This window comes from Cucumis melo, chromosome 7 (assembly GCF_025177605.1).
Source record: "Cucumis melo cultivar AY chromosome 7, USDA_Cmelo_AY_1.0, whole genome shotgun sequence".
In the NCBI taxonomy this organism is placed as follows: domain Eukaryota; kingdom Viridiplantae; phylum Streptophyta; class Magnoliopsida; order Cucurbitales; family Cucurbitaceae; genus Cucumis; species Cucumis melo.
The window spans coordinates 1,320,488-1,338,587 of NC_066863.1; the positions used below are offsets into that span (position 1 = coordinate 1,320,488).

Sequence of the window (18,100 nt, forward strand, 5' to 3'; positions counted from 1 at the left end):
AATTATTATTATCAATTTTGTATAAATGACTTAAAACTCAACTTTTTACCTAAGAAAGTTCAAAATCACCATAAAAAATTGAAATGAAATATATGTAATTTTTAAAAACAAAAACTAAAAACTAAAATACTTATCATTTAACCACATTTTAATTTTACAATGCAAATAAACAAAATAAAAATAAATAAATAAATAAAATATTATTTATATATATTAATAATATGTAGGATAAGAAAATGGAAGAAATATTTTAGTTTGTGGGGATGTGATGTTTGAAAAGTATGGTTGAAGATTTTGGTTTGCAAATCACAACAAAGAAGATTAAAAAAATTGAAATCCAAATTGCTGTCCAAAGTTGTTAATATAAAGGAATTAAATTAATTACTTGTTGTATAATTTAATTTAATTTAGGAATAATGGGGAAGGGGTGGTTTGTTGAAAAAACAAACTAATGATTGAAATATGATTGTTAATTTTATAATAATCCTACACGTTTGTGAAATTAATTAGTAATTAAATTAGGTGAGATTAATGAGTTTTTAATAAACTTGGAAGGAATCCAACCTCCCCTTCATGGAATTTAGACTTCTTCTCTCCTCCCCTTTGCCTGCTTTTTGTGATTACAAGGTCTAAATAATATATATAATATATATATATATATACATTTTTTTTCTTCAAGTGTAATGTTTCATTGTTGTAATAAAAAGAAAATTAGTTTGTATTCTTTTAATAATCTTTAAAACTTTTATTTGTTTATTACAATTTATTTGTTGATTGTTTTGAAAAACTTTTTTTTTTTTTATAAAAAAAGTAATCACAAATTTTATTTTCTAACATAAGACATCTTTGTTATTTACATAATTTTGTGACTAAATTTAAGGATTATTAAAAAAAAATATGAATTAAAATGATTAGTTATAATTAAATTTGAGATGTATAAATATATAAAAAAAATATAAATTAAAAAAAATCATAAAAATAGAAAAATTGACAAAATATTTACTTTTAATAAATTTTATTTTCTAATTATTTTTTCAATGCAAATAGTTTGTTTTTCTTTTTGAAAAAATCCCAAAACCGCCCCCACAATTGCATATTTATATTAGGAAAAAGAATGCATTAATTATTTAACTTTATGAAAATCAATGAGAATGAACACATATGTTACGAAGACAGACATTAATTTTACGAGAACTTTAATTAGAAAAATCAAGAAAACATTGATTTTGACGGATAATTATGGACATAAAAAGTATAAAATCAATAAATTTAAAAACTAAAATTAAACTAGTAAATAAATACCTATTATTCATACCAATAACATTCCAGCTTGAAATTTTGCAAATGAATCTCTCATATTTATGTTAAAAAAGATATAGAAATATGGATAAATTTAATACCATGCTTTAGTATAATAGTATTGGTGTGTTATATTTTTGGAAAAAGAAAAAGGGAGAGAAGATGTTTGATTGGGATGGGGAAGGAAGTAGCAAGAGGGGCCAACACCATTAGAAATTGCAGACAAAATTAAAACACTCCCAACCCAAAAAAATCAATAATAATAATAACAATAATAATAATAATAATAATAATAATAATAATAATAATAATAATAAATTTTAAAAAATAAAAATAAGAAAAGAAAAGTTTGAAAATCTTTTACTTTCTCTGTTCCCATGGGGATGAAGATCTGCCTTTGCCTTTACCATCACATTCTCTTTCTTTGTCTCTCATTTTTCCTTTTCCTTTTTCCCTTTCCATTAAATTTCAATTTTGTTTCTTTTCTCCTTTTGAAATATCATTTTAGTTACTCTACTAGTTTTTCCCTTTCAATAAATCTAAAATTTAATATATATACACGATTTATTTTTTTGATAAACTTTTTGTTTTTTATTATCATATTGCATTGTATGATTATATTTAAAATTCATTACGATAAAATTAAACAAATTTCATTTTGCTTTTGAAAGATATCTATTATCAAATACAAAAATAGTAATAACATTTTGGACTAAATTTGTGAATTGATTTTTGATTTTTTAACTCTCTTCCTATTCCATATGTAATTTTGTTAATGTAATTTGTCCGTAACCTTAGTTGAGATGCGAATAAGATGTCGGGACACACAAGAAAATGATTTATTTTAAAAAAAAATCTCTGTAAATTTCTACTATTCGACTCATCTTCCTTTCGCTTCCATCAAAATCAAAGTGTCAAAAGAGTTATCCTCACAATCTTTCTTTTTCAGATTATTTTTTTAACGTTCCCACACGCTTTCCTCCTACTGTGTTTCCTTTTTCTTTCCATACGTTTCCAAATCCTCTCCTCAGTAACACAAAAATATTTCATCAAAATTACCATTTCAGTTTTCACATATTAAAATAATTTCATCCTAAACCCTAAGAAAAAAAAAAGAATATAAATTAATTGCCCAAGAAAGAACGAACGAACGAACGAACAGACAAACAAACAAACACATCAATCACTATAACAAATTTTATGGCCGAATCATTGTAATAATAATAATAATGATAATAAATAACCTATTATTCACTAATCGAATTAAAACCTAATTAGCAATGGCGGATTGCTCGATTTGTATCCACACGAGTGGTTGATTCGTACACCGGAAGTTCTTCACGGTACCGATTGCCGCAGCCGCCGCTCATTTCCCTCAGATGATCTAGTTCAAACAGATCTGAACTTGAACAACTGGCTGTTTCGTCGTCTTCTTCCGACAGATCATTGTCCGGGTGGTGAAAATTTCTAATCAGGAAATCGTTTTTCTTCCTCATTTGTTGTTGATAATCTGTTGTATTTTTTCTGCTTGTTGATTCTGTGGTTTCGGCTTTGTTCTTGATTTGGAATTTTGGATCTTCTTCTTCGTATAAGGATTTGTGTCCGCAAGGTCTACAATATTCGTCTACGATTGTACTTACTGGATAGAATCGGACTGTTCTTCTATCGGCATTGCGTAGTTTTTCGCTAGAGCATGGTGAGTTTTTGCTTAGACATGATCTGGAAAACGATGCGGCGGAAGAACAAGTGGAAGTTTGGCCGGATTTTGATTTTCTTTCTGAGTTTGGATCTTCAGAGACGGTGGTTGATGATACGGAGTTTCCTGTCTTCTTTGGTGTTCCTGCGGTGAAGATTGAATTGAGAAAACTTGAGAGACGTCCTCCTGGTGAAATCGGTTGCTTCACCTTCTTTAAATTAGTGTAAATCTTCAACGCCCTAGATTTTGATTTAATCATGGCGTTCTCGTCGAAACCTCGTGATTTCTCTTTGTTTTCAACGAATTGATTACTCTGTTTGGACTGTGGCTTCTCTCTACTCTGTCTTTGCTTTGCCTCCGTCTTCTCCGGCGGTGGAGCCGAGACGCTGGTTCGAATCGGCTTCGGCCTGAACTTTGCAAAACAAGACGGCGTCAACGATTTCGAACCATACATTGATTCAGTATCTGAAGATGAAAATCCGCCGAAACTAGAATCGGAAGAACTTGAAGTTGAACTAAAGAACAGAACGTCTTCTTCCCGATCATGCTGATACAACTGAAATTTTATCTCACCTTCCGTCAGAGATCGCCTCCTTTGAGCACTCACTTTTTCAGCAACCTTCTTCTCGATCCATCTCTCAATCAACAAAGCACGATGTAGACTCGCAATCTCCTCATCTTCAACATCATTCTGCGCTTTCCCAATCACTTTACCTTGTTTCTTCAACACCTTCTGTCTATAAAACTTCAATTCTCCACTTCTCTTATCACCTCCATCATCAATCGAACGATAAATTTCATCAAGCAAACTCGAAGAAAATGACTGTCCATTACCACATCCTCCACTCCTAAACCTCTCACCACTTCTCACACTCATGATTCCAAAAAAAAAAAAAATCCAATCAGGCAAACACAAACGCGAAATGATGATAATAAAGGAGAGAAAAACGACAATGGCGGAATGCTCCGTCACAGTATAATATCAGAGAAGAAGTAGTGTTTGAAGCTGTGTTTCATCTCTTTCTTGTCTCCTTCTGAAGGTTCAAAAGCTGCCATGGAAGATGACAGAAACTGTTCGAAAAAGAAAAAAAGAAAAAACTAATTACACATAATCGGATCAACACTACTTTTCTTCAGAATCCAAATTCTCAAGAATTTTGCTGAATCGAAGATGAACAGAGAAAAGAAAAGAAAAGAAAAAGAAAAGCGGTTGGGGTTGTAGTGTAGTAGAGAGAGAGAGAGAGAGAGAGAGAATAAGGTAAGGGTTAAGGTAAGGGAAGAAGAATAAGGCACGCTTGAACTGAAGGTGGAAGAAGGAACAGGAAAGAGAGACTTTATAAGGATCCTCACGCGCATGCTTTTTCTAATTATTTTTTTTTAAAAAAATAATTTTAAAGTATTCTTAATTTAATGACGTGGCATTGCTAAATTTACTATTCTGTCCTCCCTCCTCACTTTTGCTTTTCTTTTGTTTCTTTTGTAATGCAAAATTTTTAAAGGCTTTAGTTTAATCCTTCCTCCCTCCCTCCCTAACATTTCGAGTTTATGAGAGCCGTTGATTGGGCTTTGATCGCGGGATGTAATAACGGCTGATTTTTTTTAAAAAGGAAATTAATCGACATTCGAGGCTAATACTGAAATTTTAAACTCCTATGATTAGGTGTACTTTTCTTTTTTCTTTTCTTTTTCTCCCCCTCTTTAATTAAATAAAAATAAGTGAACTCAATTATTTTCTTAGTCGGTAAATATGTTCCTATTTTGATATTATAAAAATTAAAAAATAAATAAAATCTATTAAATTTTCTTTAGAATAATCGCAAATGTAACAATTATATTCAAAATAATTAAGTATATAACAACATTATAAAAAAATTGTAAATATAGCAAAGTCCGTCAAAATCTATTTATGATAGTAGTCTATGATACACTATGTAGTAAATGTTGGTCTATCACTGATAAAGCATAGGACATACTTTTATAAACTATTGTACTAATCGATTATTTACCCAAAACACCTCTAATGAATTTATTAAATATAAAGAGATATTTGAGAGGTATTTAGAAAATAGTTAAAGTTATTTTTAAGTTTAATTTTAAATATGTTTTTAATCATTAGAAAGCAATTTTCGATAATACGAGGGTTGTAATTAAATGTGAAATTAATTATTAGAATGATTTTAAGTGAGAAAAATATATTTGAGAGTGAATAAAAAGGAATTTAAACTATATCAAAAATCACTTTAAAAAATGTTTTATAAACATGTCATACTAAGATGCCATAAATGAAATTTGGACTTTTCTTTCTTTCCCCTCCCCTCTCTAGCCTACTAAATAAGTGAATTCAATTTTCTTTTAGCCAGTAAATTGACATGACACTTACGTTTATCTGATAGATATGTCGTATTGAGTTCTTGTTACTTCAATATTTGTACACGTGAAACTCATACGAGTTTATCCTCTATTCAATCTTAGTTGTGGTGATAGAGGCAAACATGGAGGGCTAAAACATTAGCTACGTTGTTCTCTTGTTGCTTAAACGTTGAATGTTGTCAACTATATTTAGTCACGACTCATTTTTTATCTTGAGTTTGTGATACTATTTAAAATTGACCTAAGAATCTCAATATCTAAACACTCAATCCTCTTTCCAATCAAAGAAGACAATCTGAGTATCAGTTCATTAGATTAATGTAAATATCTTTAACCAACAAGTAAAAAATACATCACTTTTCACTTCTAAACAAATTATTATTAGTCAAACCATATTCATTTCATTTATGACTTCCTTACACTAACATTAGTGTCATGTCGAAACACCGTCACTACAAGAAAATGGAGCTTTCCCGACGCCGAAAAGGACGTCGGGAATAAGGGCTTTCCCGACGCCGTCAACAACGCGTCGGGAGATGCGTCGGGAAAACAATCTTTCCCGACGTACCACGAAGACGTCGGCAAGAATACGTCAGGAAAAGGGTAAATTAATTTTAAAAAACGAACTATTCCCGACGCCGTGAATAGTGCGTCGGGAGCGGCGTCGGGAATAAGGGTTTTTCCCGACGCCGCATGAGACGTCGGGAAAAGTGTGTAATTTACAGAACCGAAACCGAGAGGGGAAATTAAGAAAGGAGAAGAAGTTGTCGCGATTTTCGTCGCCCTTCCGCCGTTGTTCCGCCGCCGTCCGTCGCCGCCCTCCCTCGCCGTTGTCCCTCGCCGCCGTTTTCCACTTTAGGTAAGTGGAATATGAAAATTTATTTAGTTTAAGTTTATGTTTTAGGGTTTTTTTTTATGAAAATTAGTTTAGGATTTTCTTTTGAAATAGATTTTTGTTTGTTAAATGTATTTTTGTATAGAGTGTGTGTAATTTGTGGTTGAATTGAAATTGAAATTTGAAATTTGAATGGTTTAGGATTTTTGTTTTAGAAAATTGAATTGGGGGGGGGGGGGGGAGGGGTTTATAGTTAAATGAAATCTAGAGGTTCACGCTTATGTTCGCTCGATCTAGAGATCTTTATGCCCAGAAAGAGTAAAGAACCATGACCTTACTAGTTTGCCGATGTAGTCGCTTGTGTTCTTCTTCGCCCCTCTCGGACCGGACCCCTATGAAAGTCGACCTTACTAGAAAAATGGATTTTCTCCGCAGTCCTTCGAAGTAAATAAATCCAGTTCGCATCTAATTTCAAGCCCAACGACATACCCAATCGATCGAACTCAAACTTCGAAGATGCGAGGAAGTCAATAGAGTAGAAGGATAGGGATAGATGCGAGGGAGAATGAAATTTTGCGCGCGAAGCTAGGTTGTTTTGCCGTTGGGTGTAAACGAAAGAAAAAAAAACGAAAGAAAAAAAAACTAAAAGATTTTAGGGTCGAACTCTTGACTTAAATGTCTATTAGAACATTACCAATTAGGCGTGCATAAATATTTAGTGTTAAAATTTATTTTTAATAAACTAAACAATATAGCTGATCCAATTGTCATTCCCAAATTCAATTCCATTGCAATCTTCAACAGCATAACGTTATCTTTCGAGCTTCATATCTCCATCAATACTAACTCAATTTATGCATATAACCACTTGATTTGATGCGTTTTTTTTTACGATCTTTACATCTATAATCATAACCGTAGCATTTTATTAGCGTATCTTGACCTTGAATTCCCTTCAAAATTTCGTAAAACCAAGTCAAAACTTTGAAAGACCATAACTTTGAGCATAGTTGTCCGAATTGCGCAAATTTTTTTATCTTCTCCAAGTTCCTCTATTGTGCTAATTTTTTTTATCTTCTTTCTTTTATATGTAGAAACAATACAAGGACATGAAAAATTAGGTGTGGCGGGTACCCATATGTGGCTACAGTCCATGTTCGAACCAAGCGCATGTAAACGTCGAGCGGGGATAGAGAGCGATATGTGCGGTCGAGGTGGGGGATGGGCTTTCTTGGATAATGCTTGCACCTCGTTGCGGGCGTGTTCTCGGCATGCTTTCCTCTATTCATTATGTTTATGTTTTTTTCTAAGCATATGCACCTCGTTGGGAGACTTTTCATTATGTTTATGTTTTTTCTATTTTGAGAACTATATTTTGTTGTAGTTAACTTATTCGTATTATTAATTTTAATTCTATTTTTTTTAATTTGTGTTTGTATATTTATTAATTTATTTTAATTTAATCCAAAACGTCGCGAAATTTTTTTGAGCAATCCGAACATAATTGTGAATGTTTGAGCAACATATTATAAGGAAAAAAGTAAAAATAAAACATTTAAAAAAATATATAAAAAAGATTTCCCGACATTCATTACGTCGGGAAAAAAATGTTGGAAAAGAGGTTTTCCCGACGCATCTCCCGACGTCGGGAAAACCTTTCCCGACGCCGTGTTGGTACGGCGTCGGGAAAGCCTCTCGCGACGCATTTCTCCCGACATTCTTCCCGACGCCGTTTTGTACGTCGGGATATCCTTTCCTGACGTACTTTGCATTTTCGCCGACGTATTTGTGCGTCGGGAGTACCCCGTCTCTTGTAGTGCGTTATTGTTGGAGGAAAGTTATCCGCTAACAATATATCATAGCCTGAAAAATTAAAGGCTTCATAAACTAACTAGTACTATGCATTCTCACCGTCAACAATTGGTATCAATATTATGTTTGAACAAAGCTATTTTTAGTACAAAATAATGTTCATCATAATTTTAGTTGTTTAAGTAGGTAGCTATTTAGCCTATAATACATGAGAGGTGCAAATAACTTTAGCAAAGTTAATGTATTGTTTGTACATTGTACCATATTGTTAACCACCGTATTAAAAATAAAGGCAACAAACATTTGTCAGCCCAAATTTTCAAGCATCATTGATTGACAAAAGGAAACAGCTTCTGAGCGTCGGTTGTGTAATAATAATACTACTACTCAACCACTTGATTCTAAAGCTAATTACAAAGGACAAGGGTACTTGTTTTTAGAAAAAGAAAACTCATGATAATTGCAATTATAATATAATTACACCGTGTTTGGTGCATGTACTGTGATAAATCACAATGTAATCTAAAACCCATATTTAGATCGAGCGTTTTAGGTTCGATATGTAATATAAAACTCATTCTATTCCAACAGTTTTCAACTAATCAATCTTCTTTTTCGTTCCATCTTTGATTATTCTCGCAATTCAGCACTTCTCTTCTGATCCTCGATAGTTTTATTTACATTTCAACTCACCAGACTCCTCCAAGTGTTGAAATGTAGTAAAAGTTAAACCCCACGTGATAAAAATTGAACCGGGCAAAACTTATATAATTAAAAATTCGAGTAGTTTTTGCAAATTGCCCTAAAAAAAAGTAAGTATGTTTGAGATTTTGAATCAAATCACCAAGATTAGATTCCTCAAATCTTTGAAAATTAGCTTATACCTTAAAATGAATTTCAAGGGAAAGAAAGCTTGAAAGTTGTTTAACTTAAACAGCTTTTTTCCATCATCATAAAAGTGTTCAACAAGCGTTGGAAGAAGCCATCTCATTCTTTTGTATTTTTCACATTTTCCATAAATAAAAGTGAAAATTTGTTTCTAGCTTTTGTTATTCACTAATAATTCTGTTCCATTTCATTTTATTCTGCAGTATACACTTTTGAACTGTTTGTTGATATGAAAATTTTAGGAAAGGAAAACTTTTTCTTCCCATTTCATTTGGATCTTTCTACTTTAAAACGTTAATGAACATGAAGGGCAAAAACAAGAATGGAATTAGATTTTAATAAAGTTGAAGGGGATTAAAGCAAAAAAATATTTCAAAATATGGATGATGAAAAATAGGGTAAAAAAAAAAAAAAAAAAAAAGAAGACTGTAAAAGCTTGTTTAATAAAGGAAATGAGTAAACAAAAACAATTGATAAAGAAGGCATAAATGTGAATAGAGACTATAGTAATGAGTCACAAACACAATGGTTCAAAAAAGGTAAAGTGGGATGGTAATTGTAATGCAACCCCTTATTGCATTGAGGAAAGTAAGCATCAATGATTAAGCAAAACCAAAAAAAAAAAAAAAAAAAAAAAAAAAAAAAAAACAAACAAACAAACAAAGGCTGTAAAGGGAAGGCAATTCAGGGTCTTTATTATAAATAGAAGGAATATGAGACCCCAAATTGCAAAATGTAAAACAAAAAACCACCACACAAAATGTGAAAGGAAGTGTGTCCCCATAATCCTTGCCAAAAGCACATGATTTCAACATCTGGTTTGCAAGATGTTAATGCATTTCAAGACAAAACATATATATATATATATATATCTATATCTATATATATGTATAATAATAAAATAATGAATGAGTAAAAGAAGAAGGGCAACATAGAAAGAAAGCTGCACCATCAATTGGTCTCCCCTTCAGTTCTAGATTGGTTTTTTTCTTTCTTTTTTGGGAAAAATTACTTTGTGACCACTAGAATTTAGGCCTAGTTTATTAGGTATGGTATTGTGTGTTTTTAAAAGGTTACAACTTTACTTTGGAAATTTGATTTCCATTCCAATTTTATCTCTAACTTTCAATATTTTCACTTTTAACCTTAAATTTTAAGGAAATAATTGTAACTGACAAGAATTATAATTAATCAAGTTTCACTATCTTTCATAAGTCATAACTCTGAAAATTAAGTTCAAAAAGTATAAATCTTAAAAACTAAAAATCAAATTGAAACAAAACTCAAATAAAATAAAAACATTTTGAAACTTAAAAACTAAAATTATGTGACCTGAATACCAAATGAAAACTAAAATTTCCCTTTTTTTTTTTTTAAATTGCTGAAGGATGGGGGGGGGGGGGGGGGGGGGAATGGAAAATGAGGGTTCTGTTAGAGACAGAAAGCTAAACAATAATCCCAAAGAAAATAGTTAATAAGATCAAAGAGAAATGGACATATGTAATTAATGGGATATTTGTCCTTGCCTGTGAAGGTGGGGAGGGGCTGCCAAATATTGCTCAATACAGACCAAATAATATATTGTCGTGCAGAGACCCAGCAGGTCCCTTGCTCTCAATTGAATGAATAAATGAATAACAATAATAATAATAATAATAACTAAATAGAGAGCTTCTCAAAGTGAGACCCACAACCCTTCAGCTGAGTTCTTAATTTTTGTGTATTACTTGCTTTTTATTTATTTATTATAGTCTTTGTTTCAAACAAAATAAAGAAAGAGTAGAGAGGGAATGTCTTTATTTTGATGCCTTTAAAGATTCATCAAGCCATCATTTCTGTATCTTCTTAGACATTTGTGGTTAGCCTTTTGACTAGAGCTTATAAAAGTGGGTTTAATTTTATTCACAATTGAACATGAAAAAGAAAGTTAAGTTACCATGGTTTGGACCTGAAATTTTGATGGGTTAAAAAGGGCAATAATTGTATCAAAATTTTATACCTAAGGTCAAATAGTAAAAAATAAAGGTGGGGGGAATGCTTCTCCATGGGTTATAGAATGGACATTAGAAGAGTGGGAGTGTAAAAATCCTTTACTGCTAGAGGTAAAGTTATAGAAATATCCTTTCATTGTCTTTTATTCTTCTAAGAAACAAACTAGTATTCAAGTAAAACAAACAACCTTAAAGTTATAGAAATGCCCTTCCATTGTCTTTTCTTCTTCTTCTTCTTTTTCCTTTTTCTTTTCTTTTCTTTTTTTTTTTTTTGGGGGGGGGGGGGGGGGGGGGGGGTTAAGGGGATTTTGTTCTTTATTCAAATTTTCTATAAGAACTTATTTTGATTTCAACACTAAAGTGTTTCCTAGCATTTATAGAAAATCTTATCTAAGATTTCTATTAAATGTAAAACATAGATTTAAGATGAAGATGAATTCCAATTGAGTTCAAAGCACCCCAATTAAAGCCTATTTGGTACCATTTCTGTTTTTGTTTTTTGGTTTTTAATATTATGCTTATAAACACAACTCCTATTATGTGGATTTCTTTGCTCTATTGCCTACTTTTTACAAAGTCTTTTAAAATCCAACTCAAATTTTAAAAACCAAAAGTGGTTTTAAGAATATGAGTTTGTTTCTAGAGTTTACCTAAAAGTTCCAGTGATTCCTAGAGAAAGACGCAAATAACGGTAAATGGTAAAGAATCTATGAGAAAATAAGCAAATAAAAACACAAAGAATAAAGGTTCAGAAAACAACCAAGTAAATACTAAATTCCAAGGGCCATCATGCCCATTACCTTTGGGTTTCCATACGGCTTAATGGCCCACCCAAGGATTGCAAAGTCTTTATTGTTGATATGTCTAAAAAAGATTAGTCTCAACAGACAAGTAAGATAATTAGAGTTCATATTAGTCTCATTAAAGCAATCGATCATCACCTGCATAAGCTGTGTCAGACTCATTTGTTAGAAAGATTCAACCTCACTTTAGACATGTTTCTCCTTTTGAATTCATTAAAACCTGGTCTTGAAGGTTAATCATCAAAATTTCAGAGAGAGTTAAAAGGGCATCACTACAAAACTCAGAATGTTATTGAACTAAATGATGAATATTGCAATTACTAAATGATGAATATTGTAATTGATCTAACATGGTTACACTTCTTTTTTTTCTAATATTCGTGAGTGTCCGGACCAGCTTATGCGCACCTTGACTAGTCTCATGGGACAACCCCTCTAACCCTAAACATTTACGTGTTATGGAAACTTGTAGGAAATTAACTCCTAGGTAGGTGACCACTAGGAATTGAATCTATAACCTCTTGGCTATTAAGACTATGTCTCTTTTTTACCATTAAGCAAACTCATGATGGTTAATACGGTTACACTTAAACTTATTGATGTACCGTATAGTGGGTGGGACTGTGTGATAACCTTTGCACATTGTTCACCATAGAATCTAGGGTTAGAACCTGCCTCCCCTTCCTCTCCCAAATGATTAAACGAACTTCTTAGTGGCTCTATCTACAACATGGTCCGACATATTATCTATGTGGGATGGGTTTTCCTTTATCTCTGAAAAAAGTAACAAATCCGGGATCAAATACAAGTATACTAAAGTACGGATTGGGATGAGAGCTTAGATTTAAAAAAGAAAAAGAAGGAAAGAAAGAAAGAAAAAGAAAAAGGAAAAAGGGGTGCCATAGTTTGGCTTAAAAGGGGTGGTAGATGGTGGAGATCCCAAGAAAGGGTTGGGATCGGAGACAGCGTCCAAAGAAAGGCTCTATTCCCAACAAAAGCCAAAGAAATAAAGACTATGAACTAGAACGCATTTGGCTAATCTATTCTTTTTCTTTCTGTCTCTGTTGAAGGCCTTGACGAATGACAGTGGCAAAGCTGTCTAGGTATGGATAAAATAGTTCTTTCCTTTCCTTTAGGCTTTACTAACCCCAGTTTCCACAATTTAAAATGGAGGGTAATACAGGTCCTACATAAACCTTTATTAAATCAAAGTTATTCCAGTAGTTCAGTAAATCATACAGATGTGGAACATTACTCATCAGCACAATTGAACTTTAACTGGGAGCTGCCTGTTAGCGCCAAGCCACAGCAGTACAGCACCAACAGTTGTAATCTGGACTCGCAGTAATTCAAAACAAGTAGGGACGGAGCAGTAGCGGAAAGTTAATTTACTCTAATCCGATGAAATTTTAAGCAAAGGAGAGTTCAAAGCAGTCCTTGCGCCTTTCATTCGGATTTCAACCTCTGAACATCTACCAACTGGTAAAGGTCACCACGCCTTTGTTTCAGAAGCGGTAGGTTAGTCCTGAATATAGTTTTAACACACTATCAATCAGAAAGTTGAATAATGTGAAAAACACTTCTTAAAAGGTTTGAAAGATGGATCACCTTCTAAGCTCTATGAAGGAATAATCAATCTCAGATATGACTATTGCTTCATCATGTTCCGTTGTAGCTAGCACTTCCCCAAACTGCAAGAAGCATTATACTGTAATGATTTTGTGGAAAAGAATACATGATAAAGCTAAAACAAAAGGCACATTTCGTCCATGAATAGAGTTGAGACATTCCAAAAGTGACCAATTGAAATACAGATATATAATGGCTTCAGTTGCATAACATAATTGAATTATGGCAAAGCTGAACTTCAGCATCAACTCACCGGCCCAACAAGGGTTGAGTGGCCCCAAGCTACATAACTAGCATCAGCATTTCGAGCAGGTGAACACGTTGCCACATACAACTGAACAACAAAAGTATTAAATGTAAGATTGTTCTGTTCACAGACAAGATGGAAAGATTCTTCCTTGTGTTTTTGGAGACTATACTACATTCAATGATGTTAAGTGCAACCATTTACTACGCATAAATACTGCAACTGCAAGACTGCAGCACAAATTGAACAGTGAGCAAGTATTTCTGAAGAACCGCATTATTAACTTCATGCAGGTTGTGCTTTGCGACTCCCTTTTGATGGTTTTTTTGGGGGGTATGCTCTCGTACATTTCTCATTTTTCTTAAAGGAAGTTATTTTTTTCTTTTTAATGAAAAAGATTGTATTATTATTACTATTATTATTACTATTATTATTATTATTATTATTATTATTATTATTATTATTATTATTGTTCATTATTTTAAAACTATGTAGTATCATGGTCAAAGAAATTCATCTACACAACCTCCTTCAACCAAAAAGAAAAATAGCCACACAACCAATCATGTCATATCAATGTCATTTTTTCTTCTTCAATATTGATGATGTGTTCGTGCATAACACGAGCAACAAGAAAAACTGAAGACTTGTCGCATACCTGATTATCTACAGCCCTGCACAAAACATTAACGCAAAAATATCAGTTATTGCAATCAAGTATTTCAATAAGCTACAGCCCTACAATGGAGTAAGCAATTTTATGCTCTTCCACATTTGAGTGTATCACTAATTACATGGGTCAAGATGTTAAAGAGTTCAGACTATTATTCACTATTCATGAGATTACATGGTAATCCTCTTAGTAAAAACAGAGGAAGAAATAACAGAAAATATAACAAAATAACAGAATACAAACAGAGTAACTGATTTACAAGTAAAACAATTTCTAATCGTCTAGAAGATGTCGTAGAGTAGACCCAAAAAAATATCTAAAGGAGAATAGACTGAAAGAATCAGATTATACAGTGGTCACAAAGTAATGAAAGTTAAAAAAATGTTTCCCCTTTTTCTTAAAGGTAACAATGGTTTTAGGGTTTTATGCCTGATCGTGTAGGGGATGGAAAAGGCTTTGGCTCATAAAAGATGACTCTTATCAATAGGACAACCCAATACCTCAGGTCCCAACATACTCCTGTACACAGAACTGTTTGTGGTTGTAGTCAATATTTCCCAGAAGGACTTGTTTCGTATTTTTAGGCATCAGATGCAGAGTCCCAACTAAAACTCACCCATCTTGGAGATCAAACCATCTCTACCCTACTTATCATGTTCACAACATCAAGACATGCCAGCAAACATTAGCAACAAAACGTGAAGGCAGAAATTTAGACAGAAGCTTTTACCTTGAACGCTGCAATAACTCCCAGTGCAATGGTCCAGTAGTCATGTTAAATGCCCCAGGATAGCAAATCAAGTGAGCACCTGATGTTAGGAATTTCTACGTGTCAAGCACCAGAACATGGCTCTATTGAGACAGCCAACATTAAAATTAAAACGAACATGATTGATTTTGTGTGGGACCACAACAATCTATGGGCTGTCTGATGAGTTAAGGTATACCATCAGATTTACATGTTAAAGATGCATCTTTTATCAGATCATATTTATCATGGAAAATTATGTACACACAATTTGTCTCTGCTCTAACAAAATGCAACACAAGAGATCCATAACTAACATAGATACTGAAAAGTCAAGTCCTCATAAACCATATCTGCTAATATGATAGATAGAAGCACAATTTTTAAAGAAAGGAATATTGTGGTAGAATATATAATTCACTGTATAGGATTAATCATGTCACAAGGAATAAAATATATAAAAAGAGGGAGAGCCACAGCTTTTGTCATACTGTAAATGATTCATACAGTATATGCAATAATCTGAAGTGCTAATGAAGGTGATCCTCAGTACGGAAAAGACATGATGTACATAGGAGACTGGAAAATTAGGAAAATAAACAGAAATAGAAGGACAAACCTCTTGCAGCATACATCATTGCTAGTTCTGGAAAACGGATGTCATAACAGATTCCTATGCCAATACGTCCAACTTCTGAATGAGCCAGCAAATAGTTAGTTTCTAAACACCATAGTCACTAAAAGAATGAGTGTAATTGCAGTTAAGCTTAAATGTCAGTTACACTTACAACCACCACCTTGAAGAGTAAAAGAACCACAAACCGACCTGTGTCTACAACAGTAGGAGTTTCACCCGCTGCAATGGTCTTGGACTCAATAAAAGTGATCTTTCCTGGGATATCAATATCAAAAAGATGAATCTGCAGATGAAAATGACACAATAAACTCGTGAGCGACGAGTTAAACAAAAAAAAAACCATCCTTCAAACAAATTTGATTAATCTAAACAACAAATTTGTTCTCTTGTAGAACACTTGAAGCATTTAGTAACCATTTTAAATCCATCTCCTAACACAAAATAAAAACTCGAAAGATGTTTCACAAGACAAACTGAGGAACACCCTAAAAGTGGAGATTTTAAGTTTTCTAGTGGATGCCAACTATGAACTCTTTAGTCTTTTCAGCATTATCGAGTTAGAAAAAGATGCATCAGTTTTATGAATAACAAGTCTTAAATCACCAATTGATAAAAAAAGAAAAAACTTAAGCTGATGAGTTAAAGTAAATTTAATATTATATCATCTAACACCAATATGTAAACATCAAATAAGTGAAACTACTAGGAAAGGAACACATTAAAAGTTTCACACTAAATAAACGAAGTACTCCATCAAGGTTTCCACACCCACAATCAAATGAGGAAATATTTCTAATGCCTCATTGAATGCTAGTATTCCATCACGGGATTTAAAAATCATGTATATATATAGTTTTGTACCTTCCTGTGTTTAGCTTTCAGCTTTCCGTCAGTACCAAAAACACAAGAAGAATTATAAAGTTCATCCCCCGAGCGCTCTACAATTGAGCCGCCGACTATTGTGACTTTTAAACGGCGAGAAACTTCCGACAGCATGGCTGTTGAAGGGGAGGCATCACCACCGGCTTCAATGTCCTCGGCATAAAGTGGTAAGCAATCATGTGAATAAGGACAATTCCATATTTCCTGTCACAGAAATATAGGACAGTAGAAAAAATCACGAGCAGAACAGGAAGCCTTAAACCACTGAAATACCACCAGGAAAGCTTAAATTACACCAAACTAACAATAACTTCAAAAACCTAAGAACGCACCGGCAATACAACAAGCTGGGCACCTTTTTCCACAGCCTCCTCAATGGCCTTACGAGCATGTTCAATATTCCTTTGCTTATCAGCCGTCACCGCCAATTGACATAGCGCGATTTTAAACTACGTCGAAACAAGCCAGAAATATCGACGCTCACATTAATTAACGAAACATAACCGAGCTGAGAATGAGTCAAGTTTACAAACTGACCTTTGTTACGGGAGGGATCGACAACGGAAGTGCCGGTGGAGATCTAGCTTGCTCGGGATTGAAGGATGATGCCATACTTGCCGAGGACTTGATGGAGTGGAAACGAAACTTATGGTGCAGGGTGATAAAATTGGCGTCTCCGCCGCCGCCGCCGCCGCCAGTGGATGAGACCGGAAAGCGAGACGGTAGAAGAAGGGAAGGCTGCCGGAAAATGGAGCGGGAGAGTGAGGATTGATGGAGATTGAAATTTCTGGAGCTTATCAATGAAGAAATGGCTGCTTTCATTTCAGTCTCTTGAGAATTTTGTTTTATACCAATCGAAGCTATTGATTGAAGATGATACGTCAGACAGTTTCCGAGTGGGTTTACCATTTGTAATTTCGAGACTAACACGACGTCGTTTCGATGATCAGTGTAACGACGTCGTTTCGAAAGTTGTTTTTCCTTTTAATTTAAGAAGATCAGTTGGTATATATTGAATCGGAGTAATGTTAAATTACCAATTTGAGAACCTAATGAACATTTTAGTAACTATGATTTTATAGACTATATTATAGTTTAACATCGTTTGCACTACACACTAATACATTATTTATAATCTCTAATCGCAAAACTTGATTAGGTCGAGAGTTTTTGCACATATAACCTTATAAACCATACAAAGGAATTATTAGGTTTTTCAAAACAAAGTTAAAATGTGTCCGTTGTGAGAAAAAAATTGAACCAAATTCCATTTAAACCGTACGTTGTAGTAAATATATCAAATTATTCATTGAACGGATGATACAATATTGTTATTCTAGACTTGGCCTCACCGAATCACTCCACGCAACCTTTGGAAGAAAAAAAAACCGCCCGCCCGGCGACCAACGGTAATAAACCACCTCCCGCGCTTAAACAAATTGTTAACTATAACCCTTCACTCGAAATTCTTCTTCTCTTCCAATGCAAAAACTCCACCAATGGCAGATTCAGGGAACGGCGAGTTCCCGTCGTGGAAATTCCATCGGAATTACCCTTTATTCACCGACGACATACTCAATTTCATGGCCC

General features: G+C 33.5%; 2 protein-coding genes across 2 annotated transcripts; both read right to left on the reverse strand.

The window, feature by feature from the left end:
• Positions 1 to 2,573: 2,573 nt before the first annotated feature.
• Positions 2,574 to 3,872, reverse strand: LOC103493690 (protein BIG GRAIN 1-like B). The gene has a single exon (XM_008454549.3). The coding sequence runs from the start codon at positions 3,870 to 3,872 to the stop codon at positions 2,574 to 2,576; it is 1,299 nt and encodes a 432-aa protein (XP_008452771.1).
• Positions 3,873 to 12,862: 8,990 nt separating this feature from the next.
• On the reverse strand, positions 12,863 to 17,378 carry LOC103493689 (omega-amidase, chloroplastic). The gene is made up of 10 exons (XM_008454548.3): positions 17,048 to 17,378; positions 16,843 to 16,959; positions 16,490 to 16,714; positions 15,818 to 15,911; positions 15,611 to 15,685; positions 14,974 to 15,052; positions 14,229 to 14,244; positions 13,577 to 13,657; positions 13,303 to 13,385; positions 12,863 to 13,219 (listed from the first exon to the last, which is right to left on the reverse strand). The coding sequence occupies exons 1-10, from the start codon at positions 17,330 to 17,332 to the stop codon at positions 13,141 to 13,143; spliced, it is 1,134 nt and encodes a 377-aa protein (XP_008452770.3). The 5' UTR covers positions 17,333 to 17,378; the 3' UTR covers positions 12,863 to 13,140.
• Positions 17,379 to 18,100: the final 722 nt, after the last annotated feature.